Genomic DNA, 20,827 nt, shown 5'->3' on the forward strand with positions numbered 1-20,827 from the left:
TATTTTCCGTCCTCCATCTTTGTTCTCATCACACACATCTTTTCCTCTGTGTCAGCCCTGTATCCTAGGCGTATTTCACATGTGTGTGTGTCTAACCCCCACAGTTGACTGCTAGGCCCCGAGCAGCAGAGAAGACCGTCTTGCTCAGTTTTGTGCTCCTCCTTTCTGCTAGGAAAATGCCTTGAAGATGAATCACTCAACACATTGTTGTTGTTGAGTGTGTCATTAGGTCAAAGTGGAGAACGCACAGGGAGGGAGAGAGAAAAGTTACCAGCGTTGTGAGATCAGGGAACCCCTCAAGAGAGTGAATAGGGGCACAGGTTTAGCGGACAGGAATTGGGGTAGAAAGGGGAGAAAGGAGGTAGAGAGGATAGGATATAGCAAGAGTTGGCGATGATGAGAATGTGGGGTGATGGGCCGGTGCAGGATTTTCAAAAACATCTGGAACACAATCTTGTCTCCTAGTTGGGGCAAGAGCCAGGTGGGAATGGAGAGATGAACGGTATCTTCTGGGTATCAGGCACTATGTGGACACTTCCCACATGTTGTCTTATTTTTTTAAGGCAACTAAAGTTAGTTGATGTATATATAACTTAGATACTTGAGCGGCACAAAATTATCAATTATCTCTTTTAATCTAGAGTGTTTACTGCAAGTGTTAATAATAACTAGAACTACAAATATACTGTAGAATATGGAAGGTAAAGACATAAACTCATTTACGGGAGAACAATTAAGAGGTGCCCTGGCGCCAGACTTCCTTGTCCACATGGACAGCTGGTGTGTATGATATGTGGGGTCACAGTGGATCCCTGTGGAGTAAGACCACTATTTCACAACCCAGATACCACCTTTTGGGGTGGGAATCCTTTGCCATTGTTAAGAATTGGGAATAAAATATAATCGGAAATAAAGGATTAAAGTTCACCTTCTCAAGGCAGATTCATGGAGAAAAGGTCAATTCTAGTGTCTTGTGTTGAGTTGGACTTGAGATTTATTTTTACCAAAGGAAGCACTTTGATAGATGCTGTATTTAAGAGGTTTTGTGGGTGGGCGTGGGGATCTGGTCATTGTTTACACACAGTTTATATGAGCAGGCTACTGAGTCGTTCATGGCAAATAGATGGGGAGACAGTGGAAACAGTGGCTGACTTTATTTTTTTTGGCTCCAAAATCACTGCAGATGGTGACTGCAGGCATGAAATTAAAAGATGCTTACTCCTTGGAAGGAAAGTTATGACCAACTTAGACAGTATATTAAAAAGCAGAGACATTACTTTGCCAACAAAGGTCTGTCCAGTCAAAGCTATGGTTTTTCCAGTAGTCATGTATGGATGTGAGAGTTGGACTATAAAGAAAGCTGAGCCCTGAAGAATTGATGCTTTTGAACTGTGGTGCTGGAGAAGACTCTTGAGAGTTCCCTGGACTGCAAGGAGATCCAACCAGTCCATCCTAAAGGAGATCAGTCCTGAGTGTTCATTGGAAGGACTTATGCTGAAGCTGAAACTCCAGTACTTTGGCCACCTGATGCGAAAAGCTGACTCATTTGAAAAGACCCTGATGCTGGGAAAGATTGAAGGCAGGAGGAGAAGGGGGCAACAGAATGAGATGGTTGGATGGCATCACTGACTCAATGGACCTAAGTTTGGGTAAACTCTGGGAGTTGGTGATGGACAGGGAAGCCTGGTGTGCTGCGGTTCATGGGGTCACAAAGAGTTGGACATGCCTGAGCGACTGAACTGAACTGAATTGTAAACAACTGACTTACAAAATGAGCCTTCAGAATACCATCCATTTTATGGTTTGAGCGCCTTGTTTAATATCTTGATGAAGAATTAGAAAATTAAGTAGGAAGGAGAAATACATGTCAAATGCAGAGAATCCTTGTTACCAAATAACAATGCAGGACAGTTGATTAATAGAATGGGAGGAACCCTCAAAGTCGGGATAGCCTGGGTTATCTGGCCTCACTTCTTCTCTGCCTCATACAATCCATCTCCAGATAATATTTTCATTGTCATAATCCACCTTAGTTAAATATTTGATTCTGGGGAGTCATAACCAGGGACTAAAATGTCATGCATAGATTTTATGAAAGTAATAAAATGCTTCAGAGAGTGTAGCTGCTCAGCGTGGGGCCCACTGCATCTGATAAATGAGTCATATACCTGGTCATGTGTTTCCTTGCAGAGTGGTGATGGCTGCTTATCTTATGGTGTGCAACCTTGTTATTGAGAGGAAGCAAAGATAAGAAGTTTTTACTGAATGTCTGAAACCTGTGTGTAAAAAACTTTTTTTTATTATTACTTTTTTTACTTTATTTTATTTAACTTTACAGTATTGTATTGGTTTTGCCACATATCAAAATGAATCTGCCACAGGTATACATGTGTTCCCCATCCTGAACCCTCCTCCCTCCTCCCTCCCCATACCATCCCTCTGGGTCGTCCCAGTGCACCAGCCCCAAGCATCCGGTATCGTGCATCGAACCTGGACTGGCGACTTGTTTCATATATGATATTATACATATTTCAATGCCATTCTCCCAAATCATCCCACCCTCTCCCTCTCCCACAGAGTCCAAAAGACTGTTCTATACATCAGTGTCTCTTTTGCTGTCTTGTATACAGGGTTATTGCTACCATCTTTCTAAATTCCATATATATGCGTTAGTATACTGTATTGGTGTTTTTCTTTCTGGCTTACTTCACTCTGTATAATAGGCTCCAGTTTCATCCACCTCATTAGAACTGATTCAAATGTATTCTTTTTAATGGCTGAGTAATACTCCATTGTGTATATGTACCACAGCTTTCTTATCCATTCATCTGCTGATGGACATCTAGGTTGCTTCCAGGTCCTGGCTATTATATACAGTGCTGCAATGAACATTGGGGTACACGTGTCTCTTTCAATTCTGGTTTCCTCAATGTATATGCCCAGCAGTGGGATTGCTGGATCATAAGGCAGTTCTATTTCCAGTTTTTTAAGGAATCTCCACATTGTTCTCCATAGTGGCTGTACTAGTTTGCATTCCTATGTTCTCCTCTAGGAGTTTTATAGTTTCTGATCTTACATTTAGATCTTTAATCCAGAAACTATTTTTTTTAAGAGTAGCATTTTCTTTCCTGCTCTCCCGCTCCTAACCTTCAGGGCGAAGTGAAATTTCCTGCAACCACAGCTTGTAAATAGGAAGTGCTCAATAAAGGCCCTCTCCCCTTTTATCTCCCAGCTGTTGACTCCATATTACATGAGAACTCTATTCTTGTCCTCCAAATAGACACCTCTGTGCCTTTGAGAGTTAGCTAAAATACAACATGTAGCTGTGTTTTCTTGGGACAAAAGGTTTCTTCATTTCAAAAATATGGAAACCTGTATTCCTATGCCTGTGATTTTAAATTTTCTGTTCTTCCCCCTTTCGTATTTTCTGAAGTTTCTACATAAATGTAGTTTCCAAACAAAAATATTTAATGTTTCAAAAGGAAAAAAATGCAAATAAGCAAAAAGAAGTTATCCATTATCCAGAGATGATCATTCTTATCATCACCCTTTCTAGGGCTTTGCGTGTGCCTGAATATATAGTTGATATTTATTTTAAAATGCGACTGTATTGTGAAGGCAGGTTAAAAGCTAAAGCAACCTGCAGCTTTCAGTGAGAGTAAGCTCTGCAAGTCTGCACTTCACCGCCTGGGAAGGGTCGGTAGGTGAAGGTGGAAGGGGCAGAGTGAGGCGGGAGATGCGCCGCCTTCTTGGCCTTCAGAATTTTCTGTTGGGCAGGGGAAGGGGGACAAGATTGGATGGGTGAGCGGGAGGGTCTTACCGACCTCGTCTGGAAAATGCAGCCAGCATTTCTGCCCACGTCTCATTGGCCAGAACTTAGTCGCATTACCGCACCCAACTGCAAGGTGTGCTGGGAAATGTAGTCTCCTTGCCAGTCGTAGTCGAAAGGGGAAACAGCCTGTTCAACAACGTGCTGGTCTCTAACTCAGTTGTATAAACCGTTTTGTAACTTTCTTTAAAAAAAAGAAAAAACAAATAGTTTATTTTGAACATGATTTTGTGGGCAAAATCTGGTCCCCTCTCCATCTCCGCCGTATGTGAAACCCCGCCCTCTCTTTCCAGATCTGCTTGTAATTGGTCTCCCCGCTCCTGGTCTTGGTCCCCTGAAGTGACTGTCCCCCAGCAACCGAAGGGGTCTTTTAAAAACTGAAGTCAAATGTTGTCACTGTCCTGCTTGAAACTTTCCAAAGATGGTTGCAGTTATGCCCCCCACCCCCACGAGGCTGGCCCACCGCACTCTGACCCCGCCGGCCATGCTGCCCCCGCCCCCACAGCCTCTCCGCTTGGACTTGTCCTCTGCGGCGATGGGAGCTGCCAGCATCTCTGCCTGAGCCCCCCACAGCCCAGCACCTGCTGTCTTCTTCAGCTTTCAGCTCAGATGTCACCTCTCCAGCTACCAGGCGTAGATCTCCTCCCTCCCTCCCTCCTCGTGGTTGCTTTTTTTTTTCGACTGTGCTATTGTAGTCGAGCAGTCACCACCATTAGATATCATCTGGCTTGTTTGTTTGGATTTGCTTGTACCCCACCTCTCTTCGCTAGACTGTGGGTTACTTTAAGTGGGGGGAGCTTCAGTTTGTCGCATCTCTATCCCGAGGTAATGAGTCCCGCAGCTGTGGCTGCTTAATACAAACTTGTGGGATGAATGAAGATCCTGACAGAGTGCACACATTTTTAATGACAGTACTATAGACCACTGCGTGGAATTGCCATGAATATTTAAATGTCTACTTTTGTGTCTTTTACATAAATGCTTTGATGACTTATCTAGTTTTTTTTTGGATTTTGGTACATGTATCCGTGTTTATTTTCTTAGGATTGATTCCTAGGCGAGAATTTGTTTACTGAATCAGTGTAGGTACAAAAGTTTAATGTGTTCAGAGCCTCTGGATTTGTTTCTCCATGGGGTTGAGCACACTCTCAGCACTAAAATGTGGGCAGGGTGGGGTAGAGGTTCTGTCTGTCTTCATGGCTGTATCCCTAAATCTTAGAACAGTTGTTCAAGCTTATTGAATGAATACATCAGTTTTCATAAAAAAATTCTAAGTGTCCATTAATTTAAACTTATTTTTATTCATTTATTTGTAGATATGTTCTCTGATTTTTAAAATGTATGTTTTTGCAGAGAAGGTCTGTCCAGTGTAAGAACATCCACCCAATGTTAAACCCAAGGGCACTGCTGTTAGCAGGGCTCATCTTATTCCTTAGAACCCAGTCAAGGTTCCATTGAACCCCCTATGGAGTTGGTAGAAAGTCCAGGACTCTGTCCAGGATTTTCAAAACCCCAAAGGATGTGCAACAGGGCATTTCTAACCAGAACCCTTGTCTTCTCCTCTGTGCCTGGATTGACTGTATCTCGGTTTCCATCAAGCTGTCCCTTCTTTGTCGCCCCCACATCAGCCACAAGTGCATAACTAGCTGGGCTGCTCTGAGTTGGTCTTTGGAAGGAGTTACTGCTTTGCAGACCCTTCCTCCTCCTCCCCGCTTCTCATAGGTCCTTTTACCTTCCTGCTGCTACATCACACATCTGCTTCAGCCAGCATCCAGGACCAGCCTGGAGATGAAGTGCTTTCCTTTAATGGTATCCATCCTCTGGGGGTTCCAGCCAACATCCCTTCTGTGCACAGTGGTGTCGGGGAGAATTGCTGATTTGCATGATCTGTTATTGGTAGAGGATGGCAGAGTTGAAACGGGGAGGCAAGGTGATAGAAAAAATATGTTCATCTCCTTGTCCTCATTTCTTCTTCTGAATGGTTCCTTATTCCCCCAAGTAAAGTCTTAACCTCTTTGCCTGGCAAACGAGGATTTCATTTTAACCTGTGGTTCTCAACTGGTATGCTATGGGTACTTGTGTGTGCATGAGTGCTTGGTCATGTCTGACTCTCTGTGACCCCATGGACTGTAGGGCGCTAGGCTCCTCTGTCCATGGGATTTTCCAGGTAAGAATACTGTCGTGGGTTACCATTTCCTTCTCCAGGGGACCTTCCTGACCCAGGGACCGAACCTACATCTCATGTATTGGCAGGCAGGTTCTTTACCACTGAGCCACCGGGAAGCCCACAGGCATTATAAGTGGGTCATAAACTCTCCCAGGTGTACCAGGAACTCTCCACAGGTGTGTTGCCAAAGTTTGATCCACGTGTAAAAAATACTTAAACTGTGGCATTACTTGAGCTGAGTAGGCCAGAAAGTGAAGAAAGTTGCTTAGTCATGTCCAACTTTTTTGTAACCCTGTGGACTGTAGCCTGCCAGGCTCTTCTGTCCATGAGATTCTCCAGGCAGGAATACTGAGGTGGGTTGCCATGCCCTCCTCTAGGGGATCTTCCAAACCCAGGGATTGAACCCAGGTCTTCCACATTCCAGGCAGATTCTTTATTTACCGTCTGAGCCACCAGGGAAGCCCCAAGGATACTGGAGTGGGTAGCCATTCCCTTCTTCAGCAGATCTTCCCAACCCAAGGATCAAACCTGGATCTCTCGCACTGCAGGCAGATTCTTTACCATCTGAGCTGGCCAGAGGACCTGTCAAATGATGGCTACAGGTACAGCTTGCTGTGAGAAATGGAAAGCCTTAGCCTAGAGAACATGCTAAGAAGGAATCCCTGATGATTGGTGGTGACCTGACTGTGTAAGAGAAAGGGAAGCGTGCTCAGCACCTGCTTCAAGGACCAAGAGAAGGCTGTGTAACCTTGGGAGCTTTAGTAGGTCCGGTAGTATGGCCCTGTTTTAGTTATCTCTGACCTGGTTGAATCCTTTCGTGAAGGCTGAAGTGAAGTGACGTTGCTCAGTCGTGTCCGACTCTTTACGATCCCATGGACTGTAGCCTGCCAGGCTCCTCTGTCCATGAATTTTCCAGGCAAGAATACTGGAGTGGGTTGCCATTCCTCCAGGGGATCTTCCTGACCCATGGATCAAACCCAGGTCTTCTGCATTACAGGCAGACGCTTTGCCTCTGAGCCACCAGGGAAGCCCTTCACGCAGGCTGGAAAGCGTGAAATCCTGTCCGACTTGACTGCAGGCCTCTGGAAAGGGAATAAGACACACATGTTTGTGTCCCTTGTTGTGTTTGCATGCGAGCAGCCTTCTGTTCGGAGTGATGGTTGGAGGGGTAAAGAATCCTGGAAGGGAAAGGTTCTCAAATGTGTTCAATTGCATGTATGTGTCCTTGATCTGAGCGGCTAGTGGACAAGGGTTCAGCACCCTTTTCCCGTATTTTGTTTCACCCTGCCTTCATCTCCGTTGACATGACAGACCCTACAGGTCACTCAGGGCTTTCTTTCCCTCACCTATGTCTTCTCTAAACACATTGGGTAGACAAATTTCGGATTACTTCTCTCTTGCCCCTCTGCACGTGGGGCTCCATCCAGAGCTATTTTTTGTTCTCACTCTTCTTGGATAACTTCTCACACATCTTGAGCTCTACCTGTCAACTCTACACTGAAAACTCCCAAGTATCTAGCCAAGACTAGGTGTCTCTCCTATTTATCTATTTAGTCATCTTCCCCCCCCCATCTGGTTGTTTCATATGGCACCTGGAATCCAACTGAATCCTCTGTTTTGATTTATGTTAAGACTTAGTGACTGAAACCGGAGCCTGAGAGTCACCCTGGGTTTCTGTCTTCCCCTCCCTGTAAGCCGTCTCGTCTGTCCCGAATGCCTTAGCCACAGACTAGCCCTTCTCCCGCCGTGGCACCAACGCGTGGGCCTGTGCTATCGCTTTGCGCATCCCTCTCAATGGACCATCAGCACTTTCAAGTCCAAGCTCCATGCGCACTGCCTCGGAGCTGCTTAGAAAACATTGGAATGAATGAATAAGCGGGCAGATGAATGAATGAATGGCTTCTGAGATGGTTTGGGGTCATTTCCATTTGGGGTGATGCCTTTTTTTTTTTTTTTTTTTTTACTGGCACGAGACATTATTTTTGCTTGCCAGCACTGACATTTTGAAACTGTAATTTTGAGAAGAGATTTTTACCATGTGAAATTCCTCTCTCGGCCCTCACACACATGTATATTAACTTCAAAGGAGGAATTATTTATGGAATTTATGGGATCTTGTTGCACTTGGGCGTCATCTCAGTGGTCTCATGTGTGCGGCTGTGTTCCTGCTACAGCTGGGAAATATTTCCTATCAATGGTAGAAATAATTGATCTGCATGACCTAGTTTGAATTAAACTTGTGCTTAATTAACTTGGTTGCTCTAAATGTCGAGGGTTGTAGGACATCCACTTGCTTATTCAGTCTTTGCAGTATATCCTAAGGGTTGTAGGATTTCAGAACAGGAATGTTGCCTTTGGAATTTAGTCTAAGGAAGGATCGATCACCCATTGCTTTGTTCCAGATCCCACCACTAGACTGAAGAGGAATCATTGACTTTGTGTATTGGGTAAGAAAACAATGGATCAAAAGTCTGTTTTTTAATCTATTTTTTTCCCCCTCTCCAACAGGGAGAGTCGCGTATTCTCAGAGTGAAGGTTGTTTCTGGAATTGATCTCGCCAAGAAGGACATCTTCGGAGCCAGGTATGTCTGCTTTGTTGTTGTGTAGGTTTCTGGAGTTTAAGCAAAAACTTTTCGAATTCAGGCATCCATGGGAATCACCCGGAGGGAGGGGGGCGGCTTCTTAAAGCAGAGATTGCTGCCCCCTTCCACCAGTTTCTGACTGAGTAGGCGATGCAGATGCAACTGGTTCAGGGCCCACATTCTTGCAGGGGTATAGACCTTGTCTCAGCTGGGCTGGCTTGGCCTTCCCATGGGTTTAATGAGGAAATTAGATTCAGATGTTTCTGTTTTTCTGCAGCAGAAAATAAGTTTGAGAATATGTTTGTGTTCATTTTAATATATTCCTGTTGGTGTGTGTGTGTGTGCTTTATTTAATCAACTCTAGCTGAGGGAAACAAAGGATCATTTTGTTCCTGGGAGAACTGGGTATTTTTTGACATGTGTAATTTTGGAATTAAGAGATTTGGTGATTCCAATGGCACCCCACTCCAGTACTCTCGCCTGGAAAATCCCATGGACAGAGAGCCTGGCGGGCTGCAGTCCATGGGGTCGCTAAGAGTCAGACACGACTGAGCGACTTCACTTTCACTTTTCACTTTCATGCATTAGAGAAGGAAATGGCAACCCACTCCAGTGTTCTTACCTGGAGAATCCCAGGGACGGGGGAGCCTGGTGGGCTGCGTTTGTGGGCTCACACAGAGTTGGACACGACTGAAGCGACTTAGCAGCAGCAGCAGCAGCAGTGGCATTTACAGAAGCACTGGCAGCCTAATCATTTGGGGTGTTTCAGCTTTTTAATTTGGGTGTTGCACCTGGTATTCCTGTATTTTTCAGTCAGCCCTATTGACTCTTGACAGTGTGTTGCCATAAGTTGTAAGACCTGGGAGCAGAGTAAGGATTAGAGCTGCTGGGAGCTAGAATTTGAACCAGATTTCAGAGAAGAAAGCCCTTTTGAACTTTTGGCCTATAGCAGAAGTTGATCTAATTTATCTTCCCTGTTTAATGGAAACAGGAAAGGTTAATTCTTAAATCCTGAAGGGCTGCCAGTGGCCTGCCACATATGCCAGTGGTGCTGAAACAGATCGCTGGCCCCCTCTCAGGACACCCTCTTCACGTTGGGTACCCCATGGGGTTGAACCACGAGGGCCATGCTGGCTGCTGGAATCACCTCGTCGAAACCCTGGCTCATCGTCTGTGTCCCCAGGATGGTGGCCCGTGGTGATGCTCTGGCCTCAGGGCCTCAGCCTGACCCTGGAGATGCTGCGTGACGAGGCTCGTTCTGTCCAGCTCAGCTCGTCCTCCCACACCCCGCTGAAGCCCCTGACTGCCGTTGGTCAGACCTCTTTTATACGCTGTGCTGTTACCAGGCCTGGTTTTTTTCTTCCAATACTTGTTTATTAGGCTGCTCTGGGTCTTGGTTGCAGAATGCAGGATCTTTTTTCAGTTGCAGTGTGGGGCCTTTAGTTGCGGCATGAGAACTCTTTAAATTGTGGCATGTGGAATCTAGTTCCCTGAACAGGGATCGAACCCAGGGCGCCCACACTGGGATCGTGGAGCTTAGCCACTGGATCCCCACAGAAGTCGCACCATGCCTGCTTTGAGTTTTATTTAGCAAAGAAATCACTAAGTTACTAATGACTTGCACCTGGCGAAATGACCAATTAGAAATCCAGGCATATCTCACTTTATTGCACTGCAGTCCATGGGGTCGCTCAGAGTCGGACAGGACTGAGCGACTTCACTTTTACTTTTCACCTTCATGCATTGGAGAAGGAAATGGCAACCCACTCCAGTATTCTTGCCTGGAGAATCCCAGGGATGGGGAGCCTGGTGGGCTGCAGTCTATGGGGTTGCACAGAGTCAGACACGACTGAAGCCACTTAGCAGCAGCAGAGTACTGTTTTTTTTTTGTTTGTTTGTTGTTTTTTTAAACAAATGGAAGGTTTGTGGCAACTATGTTGTCAGACGATGGCTGACATTATTTTTTAAGCAAGAACGTATTTTTAAATTAAGGTACTTACACTTTTTACAAAAAGAATGCTATTGCACATCCAACAGACTATAAATAACTAATATATGGACTATTTATAACTATTGCACATCTAATAGACTAAAAGTAACTGTGTGATATGTCATGGGAAGCCCGAGTTTGTGTGGCTCAGTGTATGATGATATTTGCTTTATTGTGGGGCCCTGAAACTGATGCTGCAGTATCGCCTATAAATAAGTAAAATTGATGCACGTTCAATATCGGGGAAATATTTTTTAAAAAATCTCTCATGCTTCAGCGTGCCCAGATGACTGACGGAGGGTTAGCTTTCTGAGTCGTCTCTCCAGGAAACGACGTGCTCTGGGGCGCTGCCGCCAGCCTGAGCTCCAGGTGCTGGGCTGGGAGACGCATCCACCTGCAGCTTCTTCCTCATGTGACTGCGAAGCCCCTGAGCAGCTCACCACGCGCCTGAACCAATGCTCTAACGCTTCACTTCCCTCTAACTAAACGAGACATTTATTGGAGACAGAGGCTTCTTTTTACTATCTTTCTTCTACTACTTAACAGGCACCAGCATCAAGAACAGAACTGGGCCGGTTGGCTTTTCACGTTCCGCATTTGCACACTGACGAGTAGATTGTGTTTTATGTCAAAAAAAAAAAAAAAATGCCTATCGTTCTCGCTGACTCTGCATCAAATGTTAGGGTTTGGAAGGAAGGAGCTGGATTTGGAAAATTTCAGTCACTTTTCCTTAAATTCATTTTCGTTTTGTTTTATCCAAAACTCTTCATAAAAAAAAATTGAAATGGATTCAGATTATGTTTTTCAGCCTGTTCAGAAGATCTGAGGTTAAAATTGGAGCAGACTTGAGCTCCAAATCTTATAAGAGCCAAGCAGAGCTGAGCCTTGAATTGTTATCATTTATACGAGAAGAGAAGGGATCATTTCTCGGGGACAGATTAGAGAGGAGTTATAGATAATGCCTCAAGACGTTCAGTGGAAAGAAGCAGTGTCGCGGCTTCACAGACTGGGTTCCAGAAAATGAGTCAGAAGCTCTGAATCCGGTTCTGCCTTCCCTGTCTCAGTTCAGTGAGTTCCGCACACACCTGCCTGCCCCCCTCCTTCCCTCTCCTCCTCTCTTAGGTGCCCCCGTTCTCCAAAGACCCGTTTGCCGGTGAGTGGGTGGCCCTGGGAGAGCTGGGGGACGGAGCAGGGCCACTCCACGCTGGCCCCTCCCAGGAGAAGGGCGCCGGCTCGCACCCTATCATTTGCCCAGTGACCTGAAGGTTCTTCCACGTTCCCTGGAGCACCTCTTTCCGAGTCACCTCCGGTACATGAGCAGAAAGCAGGGAGCAGGGAGGGCAGTTTCCGGGGGTCGGAGGGAACCCCAGGGTGACTGATCCACTGGTACCACTCATGTGTCCTGAGGGCGGCAGGGGCGCAGCCGTGAGCGTGGCCCATGTTGTAGCGCCTTCCGTGCTTCTCACTCCCCGGAGTGAGACCCTTTTCTCCACGTCATCCTGAACCACAACCCGGCAGGCCCCTTTTCCCTCAGCCCCTGTCACTGAATGTCCCCTCCACCTCTGCACCTCACAGCAGCTGACCCCAGTGTTTTTGACATCAGGGACCAGTATCGTGCAAGAGTTTTTCCATGGATGGTGGGGAGGCCATGAGGGGGATGGTTAAGGGATGATTCAAGTACATTGCATTTATTGTGCACTTTATCTCTATTATTAGTAGCAGTACATACATCAGCCCACCTCAGATCATCAGGCATTATATCCGGGAGGTTGGGGACCTCTTCCTTGCACAACCCCAGTTCTCCCTTCACAGAAGGAGGAGGGCTGGGTAGGAGCTGGGAGCCCTGATGGATGGAGGAGGAAGGACAGTTTTCATCAGTGGCATTGTCGGAAACTTGGATTTGATAGAAATGATACAGGATTGGACGTGTTGGGATTTGGATTTATAGTCTGGAGTCACAGGAGGCTGTCTAGGTCACTTGGCCTGAGGATGGGGGTCATGGTGGGTGGCGGGAGGGGAGGGTGTGTTGGTCGGAGTAGGTGATGCTGCTGGGGGCGACCCAGTGCCCTGCCGGGTGGGCTCCCGGCCCCTCGGAGGCTGCTTGAGGCTGCAGCCCCGAGGACCAGTGTCTGGACCTGCCTCCGGGCTTGGGTGGCCGACGCAGCTGCACCTGAAATCCTCCCAATCCAGTGCCAAGGACACAGGGTCACTTTGCAGCTTCCGTCCAGCAAAGTCTCACTTGACTGAAAGGGCCTCTGTTGGAAGATGATAACTGAGCTCCTGCTCCCCTGGGACTTCTGAGCAGTTGGTGTGTGTGGAGAATGGCTGTAGTAGAGAAAGATGCCTCCTTTTGGGCCCAGCCTTCAGGGGAAGAAGGGCAGCCCTATCGTCTGGCATCTCAACAGGGACACCCTTGTGTGGTGTGCTGAATCAAGTGGGACGTCAGGACCCGGGGTCCAGATGGAGACAGTGGTCGCCCAAGGCAGAGACACCCCGTCTTTATGGTCCGTACTATGACAGACATGCTGTGTGAGCTTTTTGAAAGGCTTTTTTTTTTTTAAGCGTGAGCAAAGGAAAATCGGACTCTTTCAAAAAGCAGGCCACGTGTAAAATGCCAGCGACACGTCCAAAGGGACGTAAAGTCGTGTTGAAAACACTGGGTTCCCGCTTCCGTTTTGGAAATGGGTGGTCTTGTGGGACCGAGCACGGCGTTTCCGGGTCAAGGAGACTCCGCCGTCCGGGAGGCTCCCGGACGCCGTGCCGCTGGACGGACTACTGCTCCTTGCTTCCTCGAGTGACTCACTGACCGCCACACCTCTCGCCCTCCAGCTTGCTGCAGAGCGTTTTGAGCTGAGGCGCAGACCTGGACGGGTAACTCTTCCTGTGTGGTTTGATCGCCCTCATCTGTGGGCTGAAAACCCAGTTTCCTGTTAAGGTGGCGGTTTCCGGTCCCTTGGTAACGAGGTGTGTCAAGCCCTCACCGGTCAGCTTGCCACTTGCTCGGGTCCCGCGCGGGCCGCCGCCTGCCTTTCCCCCACGGCCCCCCCTCACCTGCCAGCCACCCCGCTGGTCGTCACCTCCTCCGGTCCCCCCAGTCCCCTACCAGGTCACGTCCTTCCATGGGCCCTATGACCTGGAAGGACCACTGTGTGCGTCATCGCTGTCATTTTATAACTGTTTTTTTCTCCTAGACTACATTTTTAACTTCTGACAGGGAGGGTTTATTTTTACTTATTTTTGACTCCCCCTGCCTTACAGGGTACCAGCACATCGTGGATTCTCAAGAAGGGGTGGACAATGACCTCATCTCTCCCCTCCCCTCCTTTTCCTGCCCCTTCATTGAAAGCCCACAGTCCTCTAAATGCCTGAAATGTGCTGCTTCTTGCCTTGGCGGGTGTTTCCCCTCTGCCTGGGGTCTGCTCACATCCTTCCTGGGGCCATTCTCCCATCTCTCCAGCTCCAGTTCAGGTGGCAACACCTCTGCCGCGCTCCCCAGCCCAAGAGGAGGAAACCACTCTCGTCCCTGGGCCATCCTGGCTCCGCCAGTTCCCCGCCCCCCGACCCCTCATCTCAGCACAGAGGCTGTAGCTCTTAGTCTCGTTAATAAGCCCAGAGATCTTGCACAGGGCAGTTGGCTTGGCTTGACTTCAGTAGTAGAGTCTAATGATGGTAGCAGTGGTGCAGGGTGGCCTGGTGTTCCTCCAGGAAGGTCCCCTTTCTCATTCTCAGAGGTGCTATTAGCTCATCAGGCATCGCCCTCACCCCCCAATTCTGCCACTCAGGGCAGGTACTTTTTGTAATTTTCACGAAGCATCCATATAGACCAGTGGAGGGAGGCTGCCTGGGACTCTGACGCAAAATGAGTGAAGGGGAGGGAGCACAAAGGCTGGTGTCAGAAGAGCATCTCGGGGCCCTGCAGGGTGGCCAGCGGAGGGTCTCCGTTTGATGTTGGTGTCTTGGCAGAATCACCGCTCCCAAGCCCACAGCAGGGAACACACGTTCTTGCGGCAGTGGGTCTAGAAACTTCTGTGTGGGGGGCGTGAGGCTGAGCTGGGACTGCGATGGAAGGTCAAAACCCTGACCTTGACCCTCAGTATTAGGGTCAGGATGGGGCAAAGGGAGTGAGTCATGGTTTGGGGAGCACATGGCCATCCATCCAGACAGGAAAGGTGGGACCGGTGAGCTGGGCTCTTCACCAGCAGTGAGAGGTGGGACAGCTGACTTCCTGGGAAGCCTTTCGGGCATTCTCCCATCCAAGTACTAACCAGGCCCCATCCTGCTTAGTTTCTGAGATCAGACAGGACTGGGCGTGTTCAGGGTGGTACGGCTGTAGACTTAGGCACTTTCTGATGTGGCAGACTGAGCGAGTCCTGGTGTTTGGCCACAGTGATATGTGCAGTTGGGGGCCCATGCTTTCCCAAAGTGGGGTACAAGGAAGGCGGGGAGCGAGTCACGATGGCCTGTGTTTATTGATTGTGTCCTTCGTGCCAGGCATGACCTGACCTATTTACACAGTGGGCTGGATTCTCCCTAAAGCCCTTATGCCGCAGGCCCTATTGGTCTTTTCAGTTTGCAGATAAGGAAAATGAGGCAAAAAAGATAAGCTGCAAAGTCTACATATCACCAGTATGTTTGAGAGCTCTGAGCTGAGCAAGTGTCTAGGCTCTAAACATACGTTTTTCAGACAGTTTGGAGTGCTCCTGGAGTTGGCTGGCCCAGTGCGTGGAGTGTAATATGAAGTAATCAGAATCTGGATCTCCTTGCAATCCAAGGGACTCTCAAGAATCTTCTCCAACTCCACAGTTCAAAAGCATCAGTTCTCCTGAGCTCAGCTTTCTTTATAGTCCAACTCTCACATCCATACATGACTACTGGAAAACCTATAGCTTTGACTAGATGGACCTTTGTTGGCAAAGTAATGTCTCTGCTTTTTAATATGCAGTCTAGGTTGGTCATAGCTTTTCTTCCAAGGAGCAAGTGTCTTAATTTCATGGCTGCAGTCACCATCTGCAGTGATTTTGGAGCCCAAAAATATAAAGTCTCTCACTGATTCCATTGTTTCCCCATCTGTTTGCCATGAAGTAATGGGACCGGATGCCATGATCTTAGTTTTCTGAATATTGAGTTTTAAGCCAACTTTTTCACTCTCCTCTTTCACTTTCGTCAAGAAGCTCTTTAGTTGTTCTTCGCTTTCTCCTATAAGGATGGTATCATCTGGTATCGGAGGTTATTGAGAGAATTTTATAAAAGTTTTTGTGTGGGAGGCTCCAAGACACATATTGTGGAGTTGCTTCTTTAGTACAGTTTCTTCTCCATTGTGTGTTGAGCTGGTATAGCCTCACATTATACCTGTTTGAGTTGCTGTCATTTTTTTCTTTTGGCAGCTGGTGAAGTTTAAAACACGTACGGACTTGGACATTGGAGGAATGTAGCCAAAGTCCTTCCCTCTACTAGCAGCTGAGACTAATGGGGACTTAATGCCATGTAATGATAGCTTGGTGGCACCAGCTCACCCCCATTCCCACAGTCTAGGGTTAAGTTGTTAACTCTTTGCCACATTGGCTGTGTCTGTTGCTTTTTTTCCTGAAGTGAATTGTAGGCAGCGTGACATTTAGCCCCTAAATACTTCAGCTTGTGTCTCTAGGGGAAAAAAAGGCAAGAACAAAAGCGAAGAACATATTCCTTTTAACCACCATGCGGTTTTCACAAAATTAACAGTAATTGCCTGATGGACTCTCTTACCTAGTCCATGATCTGAATTCCTCCAGATAAAAGCCCTGAAATGCCTTTTACTATTGGGCTGTTTAACCCAGAATTCTGTTGAGAGTCGTGTGTTGCAGTTAGCTGTGAGGTCTTTTAAGACCCTGTTAATCTAGAACAGTCTTGTCTCCCCTTTTTGAATGACCTCGAGGGATCAGTGCATTGTCTCTCTGACCACATTTGATTGCTTCCCTTGGTATCAAATACTGTGCCCCTCTTTCTCCTGGGTTTCCTGTACATTAGGAGCTGATCTGAAAGGTTGATCAAATCCAGTTTAGACCTGTAGTTCAGGAAAGGGGGGTGCTGTTTGATCAGGCAGGACCCAGCATCTGGTTGTCCTGTAACTGATGGAGCTAAAATCCATCCCCGGGTTAAAGTCTGTTCCCTCCACTGTCAAATTAAATCTGCCCCCAGGTAGCCAACAAGAAATGGGCGAGGGGACAGTTTGGCACTAGAGACGTGTAAATTTTAAGTATTACTTTGCTTTTTCTCCCAAAAGGTCAGACGTTGTTTTTTCCTTTGCCCCGTTTGGAAAACAGCAAACAGGAGAGCTCTCCTAACAGATGGAGGAACCGCGAGGCCATCAGTGCCTCGAGGGTCGCTTTGCTAAACTGCCAGTGCTTCTAGGGTGCAGTGAGGCCAGGGTTTGTATAGAGTCAGGGTTTGTATAGTGGGGGTTCTGTGCTGAACCCAGAAGTGCGTCTGTTTGGTCTGTGGTGCATTAAAGTGAAAAGTGTCAGTCTCTCAGTCGTGTCTGACTCTTTGAGACTCCATGGACTATAGCCTGCCAAGCTCCTCTGTCTGTGAAATTCTCCAGGCAAGAATACTGACATGGGTTGCCATGCCCTCCTCCAGAGGATCTTCCTGACTCAGGGATCAAATCCAGGTCTCCTGCATCGCAGGCAGATTCTTTACTGTCTGAGCCACCACGAGCCATGGTACACTAAGGAAATAAAAATTTTGAGCCAATGGGTTTGGGAAATTTCATATTAAAAAAACAGGTTTCTGGGAAAAAAATCTCAGCAACCTAGACATCTTGGCTCATGTTCCTGTGAGGTGGAGTGGCTGGAGCTGGTGGACACCCTCTGGGTGGGACCTCAGGCCAACATGGACCCCACACCTCCTGCCATCTTTTGAGCAGCTCGCCTTCTCCACTGACGGGGCCCTCAGGCCTCTGGAGGGATGACCTGCATTTGGTGCTGACCTCTGCCCTGCGTGGTCTACAGCGTGTAGAGCTGACCTGCCTGCAGCACAGTGCCCGCCTGGGTGCAGGCGGGGCCCCTCTGCTCTACCGAGGCTGTTTGTGGCCTGCCAGCTCCACGCAAACCTGCCCCTCTCTCTGTGCAGGCCTGCTGGAGCAGCCTCAGCTATCTAGGGCATTGCTGGGCATCATAGCATCAACACTAATGGCCTGTGGGCCAAAAGTATTTGCTTAAAATCTGAGCTCTCACAATTAGTCATGTGGGAGCCCAGAGCATCCCGCTCACAGGCTGTTCATTCTAATCGTACTCCCCTGACCCCCAAACCCCGAAAGGATGTTATCACACCCTTTCCTCCCAAATAAAGACATTTCCACAGCAGCCACACAACTTATTATTTTTATTCTATTCTATTTTATATTATGTTTTCTTTAAGTTTTATATCCCTCGGTAGTGGGAGGGAGGCTCAGGAGGGAGGGGATATACGTACATTTATTGCTGGTTCATGTTGTCACACCGCAGAAACACAACACTGTACAGCAGTTATTCTCCAATTTAAAAAAGATAAATAATCGCCATCCATCTAAAGAGTTTGATTAGATTTTCATATCAAGAGCTGCATCAGGATGACCTGGGGTGAAATGAGACAACTTATTACAAATGTGTGCTGATCTCCCAGTCTTTGTATGTATGAATAGATGCAGCATCCTTTTAAAATATGCCAGGCTTCATTTGCATGCCATTCAGGCCACCGGGTTTTCCAGACAGAAATGGGAGAAGTGGCAGGTGGGTCAGTGCACGGGACCAGCATGTCTCTGCCCTGTGTTAGGCCCCAAGGCTTGCTGTCCTAGAGCCAGTGCAGTAAGAACGGATGTTTAGAATGGTCTGGATTCCCTGAAGAGGCTGTGCTGGAAGGGGCACCGATTCGGAATGCAGGGACTATCGGATCAGTTTAAATATACAGTCCTGTAAACTGGCCTTTGTGTCTTTCTGGGTTTGGTAAATGAAGCAGGTGAAGGAGACAGGCCCTCTTTCTGTACCACCCTCACTGTTACGTTCATGAGAAGCCTGCATTCACAGCCCCCTCCTTTGCCTTGACTCCAGACACACGAACGTGCTGGCATCTGTCATCTGAGGAACTTGGGCTCTGCCACCTGGCTTAACAGAGAGAGGAGGGAAAATTACAGGATGTCTCACCTTCACCTCCAGCAGCAATGAATGATGCTCTCTGGTCCCCGAGTCTCCAGGGCAGAGAATTGGATGTGTTTTAGGAAGATGAGGGAGGGCTTCCCAGGTGTCTCAGTGGTAAAGAATCCACCTGCCAGTGCAGGAGAAGCACGTTCAATCCCTGATCCAGGAAGATCCCCTGGAGGAGGTAATGACAACCCACCCTGGTATTCTTGCCTGGGAAGTCCCTTGGACAGAGGAGCCTGGTGGGCTACAGTTCATGGGGTCGCAAAAGCACTGGACATGACATAGCGACAGAAATATGAAGGCACCCTGCACATAGTAGATGCTTAATAAATTTTGTTCATCTGACCAGGGTGGAGCCTGAGAAAATGAAAAAATTTTAAAGCAGCTAAAGAGCTGTGGGCAGTATTTTAATCCCCTAGTGTAATTATTTACAAGGGGCACCAGTGAGAGCGGAAATCCACGATGCCTCTGGGGAGTGGCGGTGAAGTTTGGATCTTCTGCCCGACATCGCTCGTCCTGGGGACGCGAAGTCTTTCCTCCACCTCACCCCCTCCCTGGCCGCCTCCCGCCCCTCGTTCCCGCCTCTCCTTCTTTGCTCAGCTGCCTGTGTCCGCCACCTGCACCCCAACAACGCTTCTCTTGCTTTATTCTGAAATTTATTCTGTATTTGTCTCCCAAAGGTTTCCCTTTGGGGGCGGGGGGAAGGGTGTGAGGAACTAAAGTATGACAAGGAAGGGAATGTTGCCAGCTTGAGATGAGTCAGAAGTGAAAGCGTCTCGGAATGTGTAAGACGATGAAGACAATATTTATTTTGCAGAAATGGAGCTGACAACCTAGCCTCCAGGAACACAGCCAGTAGGTATTGCAGGGAGGGAGGTCCAGCATTCAGCTGGCGGAGCACTCACCGCTATAGTTACATGACCAGAGAGATAAGGGAGGCATCTCTCACTGTGAATGGTTCCCTGGGCGACGGCTGCCCCGTCAACTTGTTCTCAGTGAAGCCCCGGGGGGGCCTTGACGATGTGCCCTCTCGGCTCCCTGTGCACCTGCGTTGACAAAAATGGCATCATTCAAGGGAGAAAAATGGTTATACCTGAAAGTAATGCTTCTAAAAATGCACAGTCCGGGGACTTCTCCGGTGGCTAAGCCTCGTGCTCCTGAGGTAAGGGGCCCAAGTTCTATCCCTGGTCAGGAAACTCGATCCCCCATGCAACAACTAAGACCCGGCACAGCCAAGTAAATAAATATTAAAGAAAAAAAAGCACAATTCAGAATTCATTTTGGATGCTTCTCTTTGTTCTTTAGTCACTCAGTCGTGTCCAACTCTTTGCGACCCAATGGACTGCAGCACGCCAGGCCTCCCTGTCCATCACCAACGATCGGAGCTTACTCAAACACACGTCCATAGAGTCGGTGATGCCATCCAACCATCTCAGCCTCTGTCATCCCCTTCTCCTCCCACCTTCAATCTTTCCCAGCATCAGGGTCTTTTCAAATGAGTCAGTTCTTCGCATCAGGTAGCCAGAGTATTGGAGTTTCAGCTTCAGCATCAGTCGTTCCAATGCATATTTAGGACTGATTTCCTTTAGAATGGACTGGTTGCATCTCCTTGCATCCAAGGGACTCTCAAGAGTCTTCTCCAACACCACAGTTGAAAAGCATCAATTCTTCTAGGCCTCAGCTTTCTTTATAGTCCCAACTCTCACATCCATACATGACTACTGGAAAAACCATAGCTCTGACTATATGGACCTTTGTTGGCAAAGTAATGTCTCTGCTTTTTAACATGCAGTCTACGTTGGTCATAGCTTTTCTTCCAAGGAGCAAGTGTCTTTTAATTTCATGGCTGCAGTCACTGTCTGCAGTGATTTTGGAGCCCCCCAAAATAAAAGTCTCTCATTGTTTCCATTGTTTCCCCATCTGTTTGCCATAAAGTGATGGGACCGGATGACATGATCTTAGTTTTCTGAATGTTGAGTCTTAAGCCAGCTTTTTCACTCTCCTCTTTCACTTTCATCAAGAGGCTCTTTACTTCTTCACTTTCTGCCATAAGGGTGGTATCATCTGCATATCTGAGGTTATTGATATTTCTCCCGGAAATCTTGA

At 47.6% G+C, this 20,827-nt stretch overlaps 1 protein-coding gene across 2 annotated transcripts in view; it reads left to right on the forward strand.

Annotated features, from left to right (window-relative positions):
- Positions 1 to 20,827, forward strand: part of NEDD4L (neural precursor cell expressed, developmentally down-regulated 4-like, E3 ubiquitin protein ligase) — a 381,718-nt gene that overhangs the window by 112,138 nt on the left and 248,753 nt on the right. For both annotated transcript variants that reach the window (XM_027525515.1, XM_027525516.1), the window contains exon 2: positions 8,505 to 8,578. In XM_027525515.1, coding sequence (XP_027381316.1) covers positions 8,505 to 8,578 — 74 coding nt within the window. The remainder of the gene's footprint in view (positions 1 to 8,504; positions 8,579 to 20,827) is intronic.

The sequence above is a fragment of the Bos indicus x Bos taurus genome, chromosome 24 (assembly GCF_003369695.1).
Source record: "Bos indicus x Bos taurus breed Angus x Brahman F1 hybrid chromosome 24, Bos_hybrid_MaternalHap_v2.0, whole genome shotgun sequence".
NCBI lineage: Eukaryota > Metazoa > Chordata > Mammalia > Artiodactyla > Bovidae > Bos > Bos indicus x Bos taurus.